Source organism: Miscanthus floridulus, chromosome 6 (genome assembly GCF_019320115.1).
Source record: "Miscanthus floridulus cultivar M001 chromosome 6, ASM1932011v1, whole genome shotgun sequence".
NCBI classification, from domain to species: domain Eukaryota; kingdom Viridiplantae; phylum Streptophyta; class Magnoliopsida; order Poales; family Poaceae; genus Miscanthus; species Miscanthus floridulus.
In genome coordinates this window covers 33,589,136-33,611,940 of record NC_089585.1, presented here as the reverse complement: position 1 = coordinate 33,611,940, position 22,805 = coordinate 33,589,136, and the positions used below count along the sequence as shown (strand labels likewise).

The window sequence follows — 22,805 nt, the reverse complement described above, 5'->3', positions numbered from 1 at the left end:
CCAACTTGATGGTCGGATTTTTGGGCTTGAATCAATAAAAGAATAAATTGCGCTTGATCCTGATTTTAAGGACGTGTTGCTGAATTCTAGAGAGGGACGTACATGGAATAAGTTTATGATCAATGATGGGTTTTTGTTTAGAGCTAACTGCCTATGCATTCCAGTTGGCTCCGTTCGTCTTTTATTGTTGTAGGAGGCACATGAAGGTAGATTGATGGGACATTTTGGTGCCAAGAAGGTGGAGGTGTTGTCCACACATTTCTTTTGTCCAAGGATAAGGTGAGAAGTAGAACGGTACGTGGCTAGGTGCGCCACATGTCAAAAAGCTAAGTCGCAGTTGAACCCACATGGTTTGTATATGCCTCTTCTTGTACCTTTTACTCCTTGGGCTGATATATCTATGAATTTTGTGTTGGGTTTGCCAAGGACTTAGAGGGGGAGGGATAGTATTTTTGTGGTGGTTGATCATTTTTCTAAGACGGCACATTTTATTCCTTGTCATAAGAGTGACGATGCTGTTCATATTGCTAACCTTTTCTTTCAAGAAATTGTTCGCTTGCATGGTATGCCTTCTACTATTGTTTCAGATCGTGATGAAAAATTCTTGAGTCATTTTTGGCACACTTTGTGGAATAAATTAGGGACCAAGCTGCTGTTTTCTACAACATGTCATCCCCAAACTGATGGGCAAACTAAGGTTGTGAATCGAACAATGTTCACCATGTTGAGAGCAATTTTGAAGAGCAAATTGAAGGTGTGGGATGAGTGTTTGCTGCATGTGGAGTTTGCATATAACAGGGCGGAACATTCCACCACCAAGGTAAGTCCTTTTTAGGTAGTGTATGGTTTTAACCTCTGTGCTCCTATTGGTCTTTTGTCTTTACCTACCACTGAGAGAACACATAGTGATGCTAGAGAGCGTGCTGATTTCATTCGTAAGTTGCATGAAACAACTAAAGCAAATATCGAAAGAATGAATGAAAAGTATAGAATTGCTGGTAGTAAAGGTAGAAAAGAAATTAAACTTGAACTAGATGATTTGGTTTGGTTATATTTAAGAAAAGATAGATTTCCTGAGCTACGTAAGTCTAAATTAATGCCAAGAGCAGCTGGTCCTTATAAGATAATTGAGAAAATAAATGATAATGCATACAAACTTAAGTTGCCACCCGAGTTCGGGGTTAGTCCCACCTTTAACATTGCAGATTTGAAGCCTTATTTGGGAGAAGAAGATGAGCTTGAGTCAAGGACGACTTAGTTTTAAGAGGGGGAGGATGATGAGGACATCACTCCTTCAGATGTACCCGCTGATCCTCCAATCGTCATGCAAGGTTCAATGACCCGAGCTCGAATGCGTCAACTCAATTTAGAGGTGAGCTCGTTCTTAAGTGATCCTTTTCATACTTTTGAGAATGGACTACTACCTAATGATGTTATCTTGCTTAGGAACATTGGAGAGGGTCATGAGGGACTTAGAGGAAGAGGTGGAGGCGATGATGATCAGCAAGGACGTCCAACAGAAACTGGAGGCCCGGTCTAACATGATTTCGAGTCTGCCTCGGCCTACAGGACTAGTCTACCTTAAACTGGTCACTAGGACATATCCGAACTCCGTTTTCGACGATCCACATATGGTTGGAAAGCTAATTTGATAAGGAAGCTAATCCAAGTGGTCTCACATCAAAAGCTCTTCAGAATCCATAGGAATTATTGAAACAAGTCAGCATCCAGAATCTATCTAGGTGCTGCATCACCATATCTGGTCCAATGGCTCGTGTATCATCTTTGAACCCATTAGGGGGGCCTATCCAAGGTAGGCGACAAACCTAAGACCTTTATAATCATATGCTGCCACCATCATTAGGTTTTGGGTTTTGCTTAGATTAATCTATCAAGAACAGTTTCGTCGTTCATCGATTTGTGATACCCCAACTAGTGAGATTAATCATTCATCTGCAATTTGGTTGTTTTCTTTCTTGTTCTTGCTTGTGTTCTTCGTTGCGCAGGTAGGGATTAGCCTTCTTGGTGAGGTCAACCGTATCCATGTCTCAGTTGATAACCGGTGGAGTTATGGTGCTAAGATTGCAGGGTTCGATCTTTGGATCTGAAGCCGGATCGGTGTGTCATTCTCCGTCACAACGATAGTTACCTCTACCTGACGGAAGATCGGGATCCCCGTCCCCATTATATTCCCTTTCCTCCTCATGAGTGTGCATAGCTTCCATGGTCCCATGCTGGAGTCACGCCCCAGCTCTTGATCACCTCTCCTCGGGTCTGCACCGTCCCCACACCACCGCTCCACCACCGTGCTCGGCCACCGCGCTGCCATCCCCGCTCCTCCACAAGCACCAGCGCCCTCCTCTTCTTCCCCATGTCGCATGCCCCTGCGTTGCCACGTGCCACGTCCCTGCTCTAGACCACTGCCAAGTCGCCCTGCTACTGGAGCTTGTGTTGCCCTGGCCTGCTTCCCGTGCCCCAGCCCCACCGTGCGCCCTAGGCTTGCGCTTGCCTCACGCTGAGCTTCGTACAACCTCACCTTAGCACCTTACCACCGGTGCCGAGGACCCGCACCCTACAGTGCCTCTGTGGCCACACTATCGCCCTACCCTTCGCTTGTGCGCACGAGTGCGCGTGCCCTATGGCCACGCCGGACCTCCGACTCCATGGTGCTGCTCCATTTCGTGCACCTCCTCTATGGTCCGCGCACCGTGGCCGTGCCGTCGCTCCGCCGATGCACTGTGGCCACCACCACCCGGCCACACACTCTTTCCTCCCCCCACGCACGCGCGGCGCCGTTGCATAGCCACATGCCTGGATGCGTCGTTTCCGATGTCGACCGGTGTTTCCCCATATGTGCTCTACTTTTGAGGATGACGAGAAGGGTAAGAATCCATGTAAAATTTTGTACAGGGTTCTTATTATAAAATACGTGACTCATTTAAATAGTGCATGTGGATCTCGAGTTGAATAGAGGTAAATGCAGGGACATTTTTGCAAAAATTGCCTGGCCAGTTTGGGTAGGCTGCATGCCGGGCTGGCTTGCCGATGACTGCGCGCCTAGGCCGCTTGCGCTCACCGCGTTGGGCCACGCCCGCCACATTGGGCCGTTCACGCCCGCTTGCTTGGGCCGGCCTTGTGCCGCCGCGCTTGGACTGCGCGCTGCGCGTCTGCGTGGTCCGCTGGTTTCCACTGGGCCATGCGTGCGTCTGCGGGCTATGGGAGTTGCTGAGCTGATAGGGTTGCCTCTGGCCCTTTCCGTTATTAAATACTTTTCTAATATAGGTTTCTAGTTAAATTGCAAAATCAATATAAAATGGTATTGGAATCCAAAAATTATGAAACCAATTTTGTTAGTCTCCTAAAATCATGATCTACCTGTTAGTATATTATGTTCACATAGTGTGATAATATTTTTAGGAGCTATATAATTAATTTAAGGTATTTAATATTATAAAAAAATATAAACTTGTAGGAATGGTGGTGATAAATTGGTAATAGTGTTGAATCTGAAATTTTTACAATAGGCTCCTAGCAATATTAGGTACTCACTATAATTTTTGTAGCTCCAGAATAATTAGTTTACTACATTAATAATGATGCCCTATTTTGAATAAAGATTAAATTGATAGAATGGAATAAAGAAACACCTTGGGTTTTGTATAACTAAAACATTTGTTGGGAAATAACGCCTTATTTGACAAAATGGATATGTAGCCTAAGTACGGTCGTCGTTAGAACTAGCTCATTAGCTTGTGAGGCTTGATCGGGTTTCTAAGCATTTCGGCTGTCATTCATTATTTACATCTATGTATTTGCATCGCATTGCATATCATATAGGTACGATGATGGATCAATGGATCAAGTGAAGGATGAGTGGGAATCTATAGATGGTGTGATGGTATTCTCTCCTGGGCTTTCTATTCAGTTGATGGTGGATGATCTGAAGATGTAGATACTAACTTTTCAATATATATCTTACCTAGGCAAGCCCCAGTGCATAACCCCTATTATTCTACACTTTAAATTATATTTGTGCATTAAGTTTTAAGGAGTTGAATAAAACACACTTGCATATATGTCTTTATCCTATGAGTCTTACTAGTATTACAAGATCGTGTAGAATGCTATGCTACAGGACTCTAGTAAAAGTCGAGTGATTGCCTATCACTCGTGAGAGATAGGAAATATATTACTGTATTATTATCACTTAGAAAATATAAATGGTGGAAATGAAAAATGGTGACCGGACAGGGATATGATTTGGGTATTTGTGGGTGTAAGAGGTTGTGTCACCATGACCACGGGGCATAGCTTGGTTACACTGCTTTCCCTGTCTGTGTCGGTTAAGGATCAGCCATTCCATAAGGCTCTAGGCAAGTCACAAACTTATTATCCCGAGCACATACTTAGGTATGGGTGCTTGGAATACTTGTTACTCTCTTGTCATGAGTTTCAGCTCTTTCCAGACCGACTGTCTTGGTGGTTTTTGGGTTAGGAGGTTCTTGCACCATACTGAGTCCGAGACTTAGGGGCGAGGGCTTGGAGTCCTAGTTTGGATGGAGACCTAGACCCCACAATAGGAGGGTAGTGGGTTGGTCCTATTTGTGCCTAGGGTATAAGCGGGACGTGTGTTTTCGGGGTACCTAGCTAGGAGCACTGATTCGCGAATCATCGAGCGATCTGGTACAGCTTGTCTACGGTTTAGCATCATAGTAAGAACTGAAAGCTAAAAGAGGGAAAAAGGAAATCTGATTGCTTACAACCTGCTTGAAAGTAGCACAGGTGCTTACATAGAATTGTTGGTTAATGAACTAATGCGGCTGTTAATAAAAATCGAATATAAGGACGCATGCTTAGTAATGCTTCCTGCAAATGCAATAAACTCACAAGCCAGATAGCCTTGCATATCCTTGGAGTCTTTTCTTTCCTCCTATCGGGTAAGTCTTGCTGAGTACAATTGAGTACTCAAGGTTTTATTTCTCCCTGTTGCAGGTGACAAGTGGATGCTAAAGCTGACCTTTATATGTGGATTCCTCCTAATGGGCTCAGAGAGGATTTCCTTTATGATGCGATCATAGTTTTTATTATAAATCAAACCAAATGTTTTATTAAATGGAAGTTTTATAATCTGTTGTCATAGTTTATATATCAATATTTCATCATGTCAAAAATAATTGTTTAATTTCGTTGTAACTCTGTTCACATGTTTATATTCTGTTGTTCAATTAAATTGTTCATAACTCTGATAATATGATTATATTCCGCTGTTATAAAAATAAATATTATACTCTGATGTTGTATTAAAAGTGATGTAAGAAATGGTTAATAATGTTGTAAGCTTTATTCTCTCATTTGTGAGCCTGATGGAAAAATGTGGATTTTTGGGTTCTCTCCTAGGGTGTGCCCGCTGGGACCCTATAATTTAGTATTTTTCTTTGAGTGCTTAGTGTCTAATGGAATACAAGTGCTCCTAGGAGGCATTGGATTAGGTGGTTCTATCACTCTCAAGCATGGACACAAAGTCCCCCGAGGTGCTTCGCTCATGCCATGACCAAGACCACCTTCTATTTATAGCCCCATGGCCTAAACTAGTCATTACCCCTTCACTGGGCAAATTTCAGGACAACCAGACACGTAGGTCATTTGCACCAGATGTGTTTGCTGGTGACCGAACACATCCGGTCGCCTGCGTTCGATCATAGCTGACCCACCACATGTCCCATTCAAACTAGCCATTGCCACCAATGGCTCTCTCTAACATGTCTGCATCGGACACGTTGTTAGGAAATGACCGGACACTAAGCCGCAGCGTCCGGTCAAGTCCAGTAAGCTCCCAGGGCCGACCGGACGTGTCCGGTCACTCTAGACCAGGCGCAGGAGACGCAGCATCCGATCGAATCTAGAGAGCTCCCAGAGCCGCTCTAGGTCGACCGAATGCGTCCGATCACTCTGGATCAGATGCTCCCAGCGTCTGATCAACTGTTACACTAAAAATCGACACTCGCTGATTCATACCGGACGCGTCTGGTATGGTGACCAGATGTGTATGGTCGCTTACACTTAGTCGCTCACCTCAGGTCCAAATATCGGACGCATTCGGTCACCATACCAGACACGTCCGGTCACTTCTGTCAGACTACCCGAAGTCTAGATAACATACCGGACACGTCTGGTATCCACACCAGACGTGTCCGATCACTCTGTGACCAGCATGACTAACTCCTTTTCTTCACCAAGTTCTTCTCCTTTGCAAATGTGTCAACACCACCATGTGTATGTGTGTTAGCTTTTCACAAACATTTTTCAAAGGATTAGCCACTCAACTTGCCACTCCACTTGATCCTAGCGATGATGCAAAGTTAGATCACTCGAGTGGTACTAGATGACCGATATGCAAACAAGTTTACCCCTCTTGATAGTACGGACATCTATCCTAAACCTAGTCATAAACTTCTCTACACACCTATGACCGGTAAAATGAAATATCCTAGGTTATACCTTTGCCTTGCGCATTCCATTCCATCTTCTCCAATGTCGATGCAACACATGCACCAACACGATCAACAATGATATGATCCACTTCATATTATCACATGATCATATTGGTTCATCGATCTTGACTTCACTTGCTTTTCACCATTTCCTTCATCCATCGGTGCCAAGTCTTGCTCAAGCTTCACCACCATGTGATCCATCGCTCTAAAGCCTCCGACTTGCCCTTCACGCTTGCAACCGGTCCATCAAGCCAAGCCTTGTCTTGATCTTCTCCACCTCGATCACATGACTCAATGTCATGTATCATATGCAATGAGCTCCTTCATCATCACATGTGTGAGTTTTGCAACATCTCCGAGCCATTTCCACCTTCATGGCATATGTTGCTTACACACATGTACCCATGGACTAATCACCTGTGTATCTCACACAAACACAATTAGTCCACCCAGGTTGTTACTCAATTACCAAAACCACATAAGGACCTTTCAGATGGCCACGAAGTCTAGATCAGGGTAGTCGGTCACCACCGAGGTCAGCACCCCCGACGTCCCATAGAACATGCCATTAGACATGAGAGCCTGAACTTCATTTGAGACCTCTGCCAGCTGGACAGTGGGCGTACTGGTGCTTGGTCCCAATCCGAACACCTCATAGATGACCACCTATGCAATATTGCAAAGCTAGTCAAGCTCTTCCTTAAGAACGCATCGCTCCTCAAGGGACTGGGCTAGTGCCTCCGTGCTCCAACCGACCACCGCTTTTGAGCTCTTGCTCTAGAGAGCCGATCTTTCCACCTAGTTCTAGAAACATTCAAGGCATCAACCGAGGGCAAAATAGGTACGTACCGAGGTGGGTGCTTTCGAGAATGGAGAGCCCTTCCTCTTGCCAGGTCACCCTCTCGAGCAGTTGAGCGTTCGACTCCCCTACCCTGAGCATCTACCCCCGAAGCATGACCACTTCTTGCTCGGTGTCCGACCAGGCCTTCTGCTCCACCTCCAGAGCCTCCAAGGACTTTTGGAGCACCACCTCGGTCTCCACCAAGTGGGCCTTCTCCACGTCGAGTTCTTACTCAACAGCAGTCGCCTACTCAACCACACGCAGCTCCACCGCCCGTGCTCCTGTCGCCTTGGCTGCCTAGTCTTGGGACTCACAGTGGGTGGACTCTAGCTAGTGCCTGAGCTCATTGACCCACCATGACGCCACCGCTTCTTGCTCCATCCGACCATGCTCCTCCTAGAGAAATCAAGACTTATGGATCGACATCATCTCTAGGTCCTATAAGACAAGAAGCAGGCATGCTGAGACAACCATTTAAAAGCCAAGGAATCAAAGACAACACCAAGAAAGTAGAAAACTTACCTCTGCAATGCGTGGTAGGTCAACAATCATGGCCTGATGGATGAGCTCAACCCTCTCCAAGGCCTCCTTAAACCTCACCTTGGTAAGTGCGAGATCGGACTCCATCGATAGTCCTCTCTCCCTCGAGCAGGTGCTAGAGCTTCACCTCCTCCTCATCACAAAGGATGAACTAGGCCTTTCTCGGCTCATCGAGGCAAGGCCACACTAGCTCGCAGGTTGCCCCTGACCCGCTGGAAGATCTAGCCATCGTAGTATCATGCGACGACCAAATCATCACCAACTCCTAGGATGACAGGATGGCTAGCGGCTCCACCTCGGTGTCTTCCTCGCCATCGAAGGGGATGCCCACCGCTAGGACACCATGGCTCGTCGGCGGCTACTCTACCTCCGGCCTGGCCATAGCTCCTCCGGACCCCTCCAGCTCTGATCAGGCGAACAAACCATGCGCTCCTCCACCAGGCAAGATAGGTAGCCCAGTTTCCCTCCTCTCCGCCTCTGCGACTATCGGGGGAGGAACTGCAAGAGTCACCTCCGACCTGGCCTCCGTCGTCACCATGGGGATCACCGCCATCACGGCCACCATCGTGCTCACGACCGATCGGGAAGACACAACCCCCATTAAGGAAGGTTGCACCGCCACTAGCCTACTTCCCCCTCACTCGTCGCAACCCGCAGCAGGCTTGGTCTCCACCCTTCTCGCACGGGAAGTGAGGAGATCCATAGTCCTGCTGGCTCCTGGCCGCTACGAAAAAAGGGCACAAGCGTAGGTTAGTCACACCCAAAAAACTCAACTATGAGGGCGAAGGGAAGCATGAATACATACCCAGATGAAAGTGGCAGAAGCTTGAAAATCCGACTAGCTGATGATGAGCCGACCAGACGAGGATCGCTTGGGGGTCACAATTTGCGCCCCCTCGGACCGACCGAGGGTAGGAATGACATGGCCAGTCCTTGTTCGGCTCATGAACCATCACGACCACCAGCTCATGGTGACCCCGAGGGAATGGGTGGATGATCACGCTCCTCCGACCGACTGGCGTGTTCTGTCACACTCGAAGCAGGGGCTGAGAAGCCAACGGTGCCTCCAAAGGGCATGGCGACCGCACCCACTTCACCTCTCATTCAACGATGGTGTCTCTACTCGTGGCACGCTACCTCAACTCAGGAACATCACCATGCATCTCCATACCGCGTCCGCCATCAATGGGCATGGCCATGCGCTCACGGCACTCGACTAAGGTCATGGCAGCACCCCTATCTCCCTCGTCCTCCAAGGCACATGCATCATCACCCATCTCCATGGGCTCCTCCGACTCGAGCTCTGCGACCACATCGCTTTGGCTCTTGTCACCCTAGACCCACCGGTTGATCTCCATCTCCTTATCGAACCTCCTTCGGACCTTCTCAGCTTTCTTCTTCTTCTTAGCAAGCGTAGCCTCCCTCTAGGCAGCTTGCCGAACCATGCCTTCTGGCCCTCTTAGAAGATGTGGTTGGGATTTATAGCCCATGAGTCCCTTCGAAATGGGCAACTCAAAATCAATCAAAACATCAAAACAAGAACAACTCCTCTGGCGATACATGGTCAGGATCTGTCAAGCTAGAGTATTCCCACATCGGTCGCATCCTTTCCCCCACTAGGGCCACCCGATGGCGAAAGAAGGTGTGGAAGACCCGCAACCCATCGAGGCCATTCCGCATGAGCTTCTGAAGCTTTGGCTCGATGATCGCCAGCTTTTTCTATTGACGGGAAGGACACCACGTCCAACTTTCCCTCTTCTCCGACCTCCCCTCCGGTAAACGTCGGGAACGGCACCTCCACTAGGTTCTTGATATAGAACCATTCGTCATGCCACCCTCAGTTGGAGTCACTAGGAGAGTACGCGGGGTAGGGGACCGACGGATTTGGCCTCTTCTATAGGGCAAACCCCCCAACCAGTGTGGTTCTAGGCGGTTTCCCCTCGGACAGGGCTCGCTCGATGAAGACTCACTAGAATAGATCCACATGCGGCTCCATCCCAAGGAAGGCCTCATAGACGGTGACAATTCCAGTGATGTACAACACCCCAGTTGGGTTGAGATGCTACAACTCTAGGCCCCACTCATTGAGGAGACCACGTAGAAACCAATGCGCGGGGTACCGAGCCCGCGCTCGTGGAATGCGAGGAAGGAGACGACCTCATCGGACTGGGGTCGTGGAACAACCTCCCCTAGCGCGGGAGCCCTCCAGTGCGCCACCTCCTTTGATGGAAGCAGTCCCTTCATGGTGAAGTCGGCCAACATGACCTCATCCACGTTGGAAGGCCACCAGTTCGACATCGCACCTCGAGATTTACCAACGAATCTATGAGTTCTTCCTCTCCCTTGCTCTACCCTCCTCTCTCCTAGAAATCAACATGGCACATGAACAGGCTTAGCGAAAAGGAGGAAGGAGAAACGGCAGTGGTTGAAGAAAGGCAAAAGAATGAGAGGAAAGCCCTCTCTCTTCCCCCTATTTAATGTGGAAAGGCATGCGGTGGGACGTGGCCCTGGCTCACGGGACGCAGCTTGCCCGACAAAACATCGATTAGCTAACGGGACGTGGCCTAGGCAGGGCCCACCACTACCACAACCCAGGCATGGGAAACGAGGCACAACCGCACACAAACGACTCTCCGCCTTTCTAGGTAGGGTTTGGAGGGGCCCACCGATGGAATCCCCATCGAGGAGAGGTCAACGGGTCACCCGAGTCGATCAGATGGCTCGGGCAGCTGCCGAGAGACAGGTAAGGAGTAGTGGGATGCCCCATGCGGGTTATGCCGACCCCGTCACGAATGACAGACATGGATCCCACTTGGACATATCCAATAGGAGCTCTCTGGACCCGTCACTCAAGCCATCGAGGTAACTTTACCAACCCCCATTCTACTTTCCCAGTACATGAGCATTCATTCATCCATTCTCATGCATGCATTCATACATTTAGTCATATATTCATCCATACATTTATCCCATACATACAAGCATTGCATATGCAATTGTTGCATCACAACACTTCGCGTCGCGTCATGAAGCGATAGTCGTCTCATTCGATATGAGCGACGACCGACCGGGGTTCGAAGGCCGGCCCGTAAAGGGCTTGAGGCCACCTTGTGTCAAATAGAGCTAGGGGAGACAACGTAGATGAGCCCCAGTGGCCCTCACCTGATCCGCTCAGAAGCAGACAGGGTCATCTTGACCTTCTCGTTTGATCCTGACCTCAAGCCATGCCTATAGAATCTCCATCGAGGGGAGACCAGCGGGCCACCTAAGTCGGTCTTCGGAACGGTTTGGGCATCTACCGAGAGGTGGGTTAAGGAGAAGTGGAGTGCCACTTGAGGGCTATGCCAACCTCATCATGAACGACGGATCTAGATTCCACCCAGACATACTAGTTAACAAGCTCACCGAAGCTCACCACTCGAGCCATCGAGGCAAGTGGCGTCAGCTTAACCCCTCTGGTTATGGAAACCGCGGATAGGGTGACGTAGGAAATCATGCGACCAACCTCAATCGACCCCTAGTGGCTCAGGGGCTCGAGCTACTAGGTCCCTACTTAGGAACCCGACTGACCGCACAGGTTGTGGTCGGAATGGACATGGGCAAACACCCCGACCGAAAGAAACACAAGAGTCCATAGCCCTAGAAAAGAGTACTAAGGTGCTTAGCCTCCGACTGACTCTCTAGTCGGCCACAGGCTCGGGGGCTACGCCCACCTCCGTCTCGCCCGACTCTTAGGTTCATGCTTCATCTCGCCCGACCCTTGGGTTCACGCTCTGTCTCGCCCGACCCCAAGGCCGCGGGCTCCATCTCGCCCGACCCTTGGGTTCGAGCACCGTCTCTCCCGACCCTTGGGTTCGCACTCTATCTTGTCCGACCCTAAGGCTGTGGGCTCCATCTCGCTTGACCCCTCGGGTTCATGCTCTATCTCGCCTGACTCCTTAGGTGCAGGCTCCGTCTCACCCGACCCTAAGGACGTGGGTTCTGTCTCATCCAACGGTGACCCACTACCTTACACCCACCGGGTGCGCTCGCGTGCACCCTACAGAAAACGGATTACCAGCAAGTCTTCTCCTCAGGGTCTGGGCACCAATATCCCTCCGGCACGCCTCTGCGGCCTTCGCCAGTCCTCCCCATGGAGGCTGGGCACCCTTATCCACTCTGCGCACCTCCACGGCTTTTGTCAGTCCTCCACATGGAGGCTAGGCGCCTAAATCCTACTCGGTTACCCTACATAGTACAATAAACTGAGGGGGGAAAACACCGAAGTTCCAATAACCGCTCGCCTCCACGGCACGATGGGTACATGAATTACAAAGTAAATTCAAGTTTTCATTAAGCTAAAAACACAAGCCCCTAGCTTTTACAAATATTACGCAAAACGTGTGTGAACAGCCCCTCCATGGCTTCATAGAAGTCCCAAAGGGGCTCGGGGGCTCCTGTTGGGTTCATAAACCCGAGGTCCCCAATGGACCCACTTCCCTACAAAACCCGGCCTAGCAGATGGTGCAGCGACAGCACACGCCTAGGCCAACCCAGATACATAATAACAGGTCAAGATAACGATCCGGTCCCCGACCGGAAGGCCTGGCCAAGGTAGGACCATAGTCCGACTTTGACCCCCTTCTCCGATCAAGGATACGTTAGACCTCTGCTCATTGCTCTTTCCCGACCGACACGACCGGGACCGACTGGGAACGACTGGCCGGGGACGCCCGCTCGGTGTAGGCCCGGAGAGCAGGCGGAGCAGATAAGGTAAGGCACTCAAGTCAACCGCAATACCGAGGACTGTACCCTGCCATGCCCTACGCACCTATAGGATGGTGCCATCGGGGCATGTCAGGTGAACATGGTAGAGCCTACGAGACGTGTCAGAGTATAAATAGTATTATGGGCGCCGTCGTTTGCCATACCAAGCGGACATGGTAGAGCCTGCCAGATGTGTCTGAACATAAACAGTATTGTGGACGTCGATGGCCATCCCGTACCCGATGGTGTGGGAACAAGACTGGACAACACACGTATACACTCTCTCTTTTTCTCTAACTTGTAAGGCCATCCCCTTCAACTATAAAAAGGGGATGAGCTCTCTCCTAAAAGCCCCCTCCCGAAGACTGGTCGACTCGACAACTCAATAGCTCTGAACTCGACAGCTACACAGTCTACACGCTCTCAACAGCTGATAAGCTCGGACACACAGAGCATACGTTCCAATACTTAGCACACATTTGAGCATCTGTCACTCTCTTCCACTCGGTTCAGAGTCCGACCGGGCCTCTAACACCCCCTTTCTCATTCCTTACTCGTTTGTAACCCCATAGCAAACTTCGAGCACCTGGGCTCGGAAATAAAGTCACCGACCAACCTCAACTGGACGTAGGACCTGTTGTCTAAACCAGTATAAATCCTATGTCATTGAGTGCTAGACTACATCCGATCATAACGTACGGCAAAACTACAAATATTTACTTGTTGGTCACTTTTCGCACCGACACATACCCAATCTCTTCCAAACAAAGGATTTGCCTTCCAACCTTTAGGTGGCGTTTGGATGGTAGGAGGGATAGGGTAAGGGTTATGGACTGGGAAATATAGAGCTGGTTATGGACGGGGAAATAAAGGTTGGAAGGCAAATCCTTTGTTTGGATGAGATTGGGTATGGGTTTGGGTTTAGAAGTGGGACCCATGCCTTCTCTATTAAAAAATGCAAACCGTGGCCTGTGAGGCCGTGAGCCCATGACTCTCCCGACTCCCAAATCTCCCCGGCCTCCCACCTGCCACCACCATTCACGCTCGTAGGAGCCGTCGCCACCGCTGCCGCTCACGCTCCATGCAGCAAGCCCACTGTCGCCCGCGAGCTCCTCGTCCTAGGTCCCATCTGCCATCTGCCGTCACCATCCAAGCCCTCTCCAGGCTGCCAATCCGCGTAGAGCAGTGGCTTGCGCAATCCTCTCTTGCCACAGCTTCTCGAGGGCAGCCAGGTCGGGGTCGACGGTGCTCATCCAAGCAACTGCGAACTAGCCACCAGCACCCCCCAATCGACCTCCGGAGAGCAAATGGACAGCGCCACTACGTCCCTCTCCGTGGTGGCGGCAGCGCCTGCTGCTCCGCATGTCAGGCAGCATGGTGCCAGCGCCGGCGACGTTATATGCCAACTTGAGCTAGGATCGAGCTGTAAGTTGTCGGATCGATCTCCACCCCGTCGGAATCGAGCTGCTCGCCTGTGGTTCTTGCTCGCCTCGCTGCTCCAATCTCGTCGCTACAGTGCTATCCCTTTCGTAACCCACCCTCCCCACTGGGATAGATTTGGTGGGACGAGAGGCCCCCAAACCAATGAACCAAACATGGGTTATGTTGCTATTGGGTTATGATATCCCTATCCCACCCCCTTGTCCCATGAACCAAACACCACCTTATAGCCTGTTCGGTTGGCTGGTTCGTATCGTTGCTGGTTCGTGAAGAAGTACTGCTGACTGGTTTGTGTGGGAGAAAAATACTGTTTCGACTAGAAATTTACGATCATTTACAACAAGCCACAGCCAAATGAACATGTTGTTATTTCCCGGTCCATAACCCTTACCAACCAGCTCTATATTTCCCGGTACCCTATCCCTCCTACCATCCAAACGTCAAGCTCCAAGCCATTAGTCTCCACAAGGCCGGTCTTCGCAGAAATTGAGGAAATCGGAAGACAGAAATTATTTGGTGATCAAGATCAGAAAGCAGATAAATAAAATTACGGATAAAGTCCTAAATTAGCAAGACAAGTGATCCCTACCTCTTGCTTGTTCTCTTACGAATCCGTACTTACCAAGTTGTAATGTGAAATTGTCTCTTTAAAATTTCACAATTGGGCCAATCCAGATGGTGCTTCTGCGCGTCTGCCACCGCTTCGGCCGCCACCCGCGCTTCCCCTCCTTCCTCTCCATGGCGGCGCCCCAGCAACCTGGTAAAACCCTCCCGAGCCCCAATCCCTCGCGTATGTCTTCTTGACCTCTGAAACCCCAACGTCATTCCTGCTCCATCTCGTCCCCCTCCCTCGCCCCCACTTCTCCGCGCACTCACTTTTTTCTCTGCTCTCTCCAGCTCCCCTCTCCGGGTCGGTGCCCAAGAGGTTCAGGGCGATGGCCACAGACGTCGCGGCGGCGGCGGATCCTCCAGCCGCCAGGGGCTGCCCCGCGATGAAGGCGGAGTTCGCCAAGCACGCCGAGTACCTCAACGCCCTGGTACGGCGCCCGTCTATGTGTCGCTCCTCCGCTTTTGTGTTAAGCGAGAAGCTTTCGCTTCTCGAGTTTTTTGTCCCGCGCGATGCGCTCAAAGAGTAGGGGTTATCGTATAGGTTTGTAGGGTGGTGCGAGAAATGAGCTGCCAGGGCCTAATGTGCGCGCGCGCTAGGTGTTTGGGGGAATTAGTACGAATCCAGATTTTGGATTAGGCGTCCACTTAACTGATATTGGCAGGATCACATTGGAGTTCAGGTTAAGGGGGTGTTTGGTTCCATGGACTAAATTTTAGTCCATGTCACATCGGACGTTCGGATGCTATTTAGGAGAACTAAATATGAGTTAATTATAAAACTAATTACATAGACGGAGACTAATTTACGAGATGAATTTATTAAGCCTAATTAATCCGCCATTAGCACATATTTACTGTAGCACCACATTGTCAAATCATGGACTAATTAGGCTTAAAAAATTCGTCTCGCAAATTAGCCACAATCTGTGCAATTAGTTATTTTTTTCGTCTATATTTAATACTTCATGCATGTGTCCAAACATCCGATGGGACAGGGACTAAAATTTTTCTGTAGGAACCAAACACCCCCTAAATCAATGTTGTTGAATGAGAATATTTCTGAGAGGCAAGTGTGCTGACCTTGCGGGCACATAATTCATTTGCGTCAGGCCAACCTGCAGTCGATCCCCTATTTAGTTTGGCATACAATTATTCGTCTAGAGTTGACAATGGCCTTTGCGAGAACTATGGTTCACTGGATACAATTATTCGTCTAGAGTTGACACCAAACTCCTCCCAAGATATACTGTATTCTGCAGGCGATGTCAGCCATGATATCTCCTGATTGAAGTCAAACTTTGTTTAGCATGTTGTTTTCACACACAGACGAGTCACAATATAGGTGATTTATAATTATACTTGTACTTGACCATGCGTATGGCTGCAAAATATATTTCAACATTGCAACATTGCCGCTTCTGCAAATATCCTCTTATCCGAGTTAATTGCATTTAATTTATATGAGACCAAGTCTTTAACTCTTCAAAGCCACTTCAACCATATGCTACAAATTTGGTTAGCTTTCCTTTAAATTTGATTAAAGTGTTTCGAGCACCTGGCATCGTCACACTAGTTTTATAGTTTGTCAAAGCCTTTCCTCCTTTTACAATCTGAAATCATTATCACATAGTATGTTCGACAATATTGTGTAAATTATCAATGTTTTTTTATATTTTCTCTCTGTTTACTGTAGAATGACAAGAGAGAAAGGCTTGTGAAAGCTAGTCGGGATGTGACAATGAACAGCAAAAAGGTCATCTTTCAGGTCCACAGGTAAGCAGTATAGGGCTTTGTACCTCTGCTTGATTTCAACATTTAGCAACTGTGCTGCTGCATTATTTTATATTTTGCAAAAAAAAGGACAAGAAAAGGACATACTTTTTAATGGCAGACTGTGATCCTCAGAATCATAGATCTCTCCATGCCATTACTCAATTTGAGTATTAAACATTATACTGTCCGCGTTTCAGTGTTTTGTGTGAAAAAAAGTAAAGAAGCTTTATGTAAGTTTTGTAGGCAGAGATTCTGATTGTCTAGTCACTTGGTCACTCTGAACCTTGTTAATGAATAGGTATATCTTGCTATCACACTTGCATGGTAGCACCTGGCATAAAAAATCTACAAAAAATGTGAATGGACATATCATATCATCAACAACAATCATGCAAAGTTTGAGGTTGAATAAAATTTTGTGCATGTGGAGAAAGAGAAATCAGCATGTAAATAGTTGCAGCTTGAGGGTGCAACTGTTCATATCTGAAGCCACAATTCACCGCTATTCACAAGCTGATTTATCTTTTTCTTTCCTCCTTGCAAATGTTTTTGTTCAACCTCAAATTTAGCATGATGTTAGATGATGATAAGATCTATTCATTCAAATAGCTGATAGAAATTTTTGTTGCACATTTTAGTGGTGCTACCGTTCATTGGTAGCACAGTAGCACCTAAACATGTGGCAACACATCATCGGAGTTGTTCACGTTCCGTATGTCTATATACCAGTTGGATTTTTTTGCCTCCCTGTAAAAACATGGGTTTACAAAAACCTATCCCATGCTGCTAAGTCTTACTGTGTGTACAATCAAGAAATATACATTAGTTAAGCTGTTTGGATCATTTGTTTTTCTCATGTTGATGATCAAAATCAATTTCTGTTTAAAGTCAACTTTCACTAGACAGCATGTTTCCGTTAATTGTAATGCCTGTGAGAATGTGAATCGTTTGATGCTATACTAAAAAGACCAGCTGTAACAAATGAGTTGGCCATGTGCAAGTGTCCTTAAATGTTGAGTGTCTATGTTTCTGAGTGCTGATACCATGCCAAGAAGCTTCTTTATCATGGCTTCATAACCGAATAGTCCAACTGTTTTACTGGTTTCTTTGCTGTAGAGTTCATATGCCTTCATATACTGTTGATTTGTTTCAGAATCACAAAAGTTAACAGGGACGAAGTTCTCTCCAAGGCAGAAAATGATATTGCTGCAGTGGTTAATCAATACATTGCAAAACTAGTAAAAGAATTACAAGGAACTGACTTCTGGAAGCTCAGAAGAGCCTACACCTTTGGTGTTAGTACCAATCTTACTTTTCTACATTTGTTTATAAATTGTAGAATCAAATGCACTGCCGGTCCTTCCATGATGCACATTCAGGTCCCTAAACTTACTAATCGTGTTGTGTGAGGTCCAAATCACCAAAACTAGAATCAAATCGCCTGCGTGGCAAGTTGATTGCACGATGACATGGCACAAAAATGTGGAGCCCACATGCCGGGCTCATCTCTCTCCCCTACCGGCATGTGGACACACATGTCGGTGCCCCATCATCCCGTAATCAGCTTGCCATGTGGGCGGATTAACACAAGTTATGGCGATTTGGACCTCATGACACAGTTAGTAAGTTTAGGGACCTGGATGTACATTTTTAAGTTTGGGGACGTAGATGACACCCCGAGCTAAGTTGGAGGACCTGCGGTGCACTTTACTTTACTCTAAATTGTAATAGATCTGATATGTTTGCTCTTGACCATTGCAGGTACAAGAATATGTTGAAGCTGCAACACTGTGTAGATTTTGCAAGACTGGCACTCTATTAAGTCTTGCTGAAATTAATGATTCTTTACTAGCACTAAGTGATAAATCTGTTGAGCCCTTACAGTTAAATGTGCTTGACTATCTTTTAGGGGTAAATACACTGTACATCTATAATTCAATTCTCAATGTCAAATATTGTTTTGTTTGAAGCCGTTAACAGTTCTGCATTTTCCATGTCTTAGGTTGCTGATTTGTCAGGAGAGCTTATGAGGCTCGCAATAGGCCGTATATCTGATGGGGAAGTTGAATATGCAAAAACTATCTGTGCTTTTGTACGTGATATTTACAGGGAGCTGACTCTTGTGGTGCCTCTAATGGATGACAATAATGAGATGAAGAAGAAAATGGAGGTCATGCTGCAAAGTGTAGTAAAAATTGAGAATGGTATTATTTGATTGATGCCTGACAGAGTTAATATTTTTTATTCACTCCTATAAGACTATAACCAACCAGAAAGCTTCAGGCATGCCTCAACTAAAAGATGAAACGTAAAAATATCTTTGATTTCAATTGCATGGCATACTATATAGCTTTTGATCCCTTTGATATGCACTAGTCCATATCACCAGGAATACAAGACCTGAGTACTGATGCTGACTTATATACTAATATAGGAGAAGCTAAGTGAAATATATTTTTTTTGTGCACATTTCCTGAAATGGCTGCTTTTAGAGGCTTGTTCCCAGCAGGAGATGTGGTATATATAATTGTCTCTGTTCTTTTTTATTTGATGTTTTTAGACTCGTGCACGTGTACGATGGAAAAAACACAAACATGACATGTACTAGTCTTGCTGCCTTCCTAAATTCGTGTGTCCTCAATCAGTCGTTATGCCCAATGAAGAAAAAGATTTTAGTCTTATAAATGTAGCACTTGATAATATGATAGGAAATTTTTTTTCCACATCACGAGTTACCCACATGAATGTCTTCATAATTTGTCACTGAACATCTTTCTGTCTTCTGCTGTTTTAAATTACTAGGTGGTTCCCCGTGCGTTGCTGCGGAAATTTCTAAAGAATATTTGGTTGGTTTTAGATAGACAAAAGTAAAAAGAATCGGCATATGTGATTAAAGAACATGTACCATGCGTTGCTAAAATTGAAATTGCGTAGGAAGGAATCCATAAGTGTTTTTGCTTTAAAAATGCAAAGACTGTCATATCCTCTCCTCTAGCTTGGTTTGGTTCTGTAGCTATGTGAAAGTATGTTTTGTTGTGAATCGGTGACAATCAGGCCAAAAGAAAATGATTTGCTTCCTTGCGTAACCTGCACATACAGACATAGTGAGAGAGGGAGAGGAGCAGGCCCTTGGTTCTGCTCAGAACAAACATCTAAGAGAGATTTACCTGAACTGTGGTCAGAACAAAAGTTGCATGGATTTGGGGATCCGGCTATGAATGACAGCTGGGAGCGAGTGCAATGTGACGCTGCTTCTTCGGTGGTCTCCATTTGCACCTAGATCGACTCATATGAAGAGCATGAACTTGTGCATCGATTTCCATTTGTGGGGAAGGAGGAAAACAACAATGATTTTTTTCCAACCAAGGTTAGCTTCCCCAATATTTGATGGCATTGGTCGACTATCAAATCAAGCTCAAGATGACTGGGAACATCCTGTATAGCTAGGAGCAAGTGAAGATGAGCGGGAGCAAGGGGTTGCCTCTTTGCTTTATAGGAAAAAAATAAAACAGGTTGTGAGTGTGATACCTCTTGCTTTATAGGAAATATAAACTGGAGAAGAGGTAATGCCATTAATTAGTGGCGACCCTTCGATTACACATATAGTGGAGGCAGTTTCTATCGTTCTATGTGACTCCATCATGCGTTTAGTGGGAGCTAGGAGAAGAACTGGAAGAGGGATAGTGTGCCATTAAGGAGGAGTATAGATATAGATTTGGTGGAAGTGTAATTTGTAACTGAGCTTAGTGACTTGGTGGGGCTTTGAGATGACGTGGCTTCACAGAATTGCAGAAAAATATTGTAGTGGGGTTTTGCTTTATAAGAGTTATAGATTCAGTGGTCCATATGTAGTTACCTCACATGCTTAAATTTCTGAGAACATATTTGCACTCTGTTCTTGTTGGCTAGTGTTATCCTAGTCACTACCTTTTGTTATGTTACCTTTTCTTTTTGCAATATGACTAGTAACCAAATATGAAATATTTGAAATGCAACATTTGGTGTCCTTAGTCTGCTATATATTTTTTTAAAAGATGCCCACATTCCTGCTAGCTTCTTTGAAAGATGTCAATATTTCTGCTTGCTTTTCTGAAAGATATTCATATCTGTGATACCGTGATACTATCGTGTTAGGCATGTGTTTCCAGTTTGTTAGTATTGCACTCCATCCATTCTTTAATATTTGATATTTGATATTGATTAGTTCAATTGCTAGCATTTTTTTTTAAAGATAGTCATTACATGCTCAGAAACATTTAACTTCTGCATATGCTTGTGTTTCAGCTTGCTTCAGTGTTCATGTGAGAGGTTCAGAGTACATTCCTCTGCTAGGATCATCAGCAGACCCAGATTATTCCTTTTTTGGTGCCTCGAACTTTGACCAATGAATGTTTTGAACCAAGAAGCACTAATTGAGTGTTAAAGGAGCTTAGATCGATTTAATGAGTGGTTGTCTCAAGGCTACTTTTAGGTTCCCATGTTAGGTGTTTGATTTTTATCGCCAGTTTATGTTGCACATCTTGGAGTCTGTAAATCTTGCCCTAACGTGGTAACCCGGGAGAATCATGTTGCAAGACTACCCTTTTTATGGTGCAGCCTGTTTGATCTGTGCTAATAACAGTGTTCGTACTAGCTGAAAGATTTTTCTTTGCGTTGGTAACTCCATTGAAGCTATACATGAACACATACATACTCCGGTCAAGACATGGTCACGGATGTCGCCTTCAATCATTATTTTTCTATTGTAATGTATTTTTAAATTCCAACAAATGCCCTGTTCTCGCTTGAACTTACCAGCCTGACTTATCAGCTATGATACATTGTTTTTCTCTCACAACAAAATAGTTTTAACCGACTTATCAGTCACAGAAATCATCAGTCGAACAGCTTCGTATAAAAACATTTTCTCTATTTCAAATTGTATTCAAATCAGGCTGTTTAGCTGATGGTTTGTACGGCTGACTGAAGCTGATTTATTGTGAGAGAAAAATATTGTTACATGACTGATAAGTTCAAACGAACAAGTCTCGGCTATGTACCTCTAACTAAGTAACTATACAATATAGTTGCCTATATTAGACTTAGTCTCGTTAGACCTTATGCAACACAATTTAAGTCAACATATAAATTGTCTTTGTGTTTTGTTGTCCTGCATGATAAAATTATATTTATTTGTTTATATTTTATTGCATATAGTCATCTTATATGTTCTATTAGAGTTCTCAAATTTATAGTAAAAATAAAGAATGTGACATACTTTGTTTTATGTTTCCAACGATTTATGCAAATTTACATTGTCTAATAAAAAAATCATGGGCAGACTGCATTGCACATGGTTGGCTGTAGGTTAATGTAGGCAATTAATCAAACTCTAAATACTGTGTATCTAGAAAATCTAAGACGGTTCACAATTTAGAACGGAGTAAATATATTCTAAGATGGAGTATATTTTAAGAGAAATACATCTTCAGTATTTTCAAACTAAATATTTAATTTGATCATATTTTGTTGAAAAGTATTTATGAACGGGAACGGACGGCTGTATAGTTTTTGCCTCATCAGTCAAGGATATATGAGCGGAGAAGGTATTTGCTTTCTACCTAGTCGATCAAGGTAAGTATATAGGCATATATGGTGCTTGCATTAGCCTTAGCTTCAATTAGATATTATACAACATAAATGCATAATCCAAGGCAATATGCAATTGTCCTGTACATGCAAAATATATTTGGTAAAATTATATTTGGTTGTTTTTTATGTGGCATGTAGTATTCTCTATGGTTGTATGGTCTATTAGAGGCTTTATGTTTTAGCAGATGTAAGGAAGGTGAGAATATATTTTATATTTGTTTGTCTAATCAACTGTGCCTTTCGTGAAAGACAACGTATCAGGTGCAAATCAATTAACCTGTGTAAACTTGGAAACTATCGATCAGGACCACTAGATGCTGATCCAATGGATGGGGTGAGAGGTGGGTTTTTTTTGCGCTTAAGCCCCCTACCCGTCGGCTTTTTTTTGCGCTTAAGCCCCCTCACCCCATCTATTGGATCAGCATCTAGTGGTCCTGATTCGTAGTTTTCAAGTTTGCACTGGTTGGTTGGTTTGCACCTGATATGTTGCCTTCGTGAAAATCTGCATTGCTTAATATAACTAAAACTAGCATACTAACTAATATTGTATTTTGATGTGCTTTGAATATTGTACAAGTCTATAGAAGAACCTCGATAAGTAACCTAATATAGGTAAATGCACTGCACAGATTTGAATCAAACTAATTGAGACAACCAAACAAGCCCATAGATCAAATAACCTCATCTTGTCTCACTAGGACAAACTAGCCCTTGCCATAGTGAGGGAGCTA

At 45.7% G+C, this 22,805-nt stretch overlaps 1 protein-coding gene across 4 annotated transcripts; it reads left to right on the top strand.

Moving 5' to 3' along the window:
• The first annotated feature begins 14,484 nt into the window (after positions 1-14,484).
• Positions 14,485-21,108, top strand: LOC136458041 (uncharacterized). Of its 4 annotated transcripts, none has more exons than XM_066458045.1 (8): positions 14,485-14,639; positions 14,737-14,821; positions 14,959-15,098; positions 16,364-16,443; positions 17,597-17,738; positions 18,205-18,354; positions 18,446-18,647; positions 20,728-21,108. In XM_066458045.1, the coding sequence occupies exons 2-8, from the start codon at positions 14,737-14,739 to the stop codon at positions 20,829-20,831; spliced, it is 903 nt and encodes a 300-aa protein (XP_066314142.1). In that variant the 5' UTR covers positions 14,485-14,639; the 3' UTR covers positions 20,832-21,108. The 4 variants fall into 4 exon arrangements, with proteins under 4 accessions (XP_066314142.1, XP_066314140.1, XP_066314141.1 ...); XM_066458043.1 differs by having other exon boundaries at positions 14,737-14,851; XM_066458044.1 differs by having other exon boundaries at positions 14,499-14,821.
• The last annotated feature ends 1,697 nt before the right edge of the window (positions 21,109-22,805 follow it).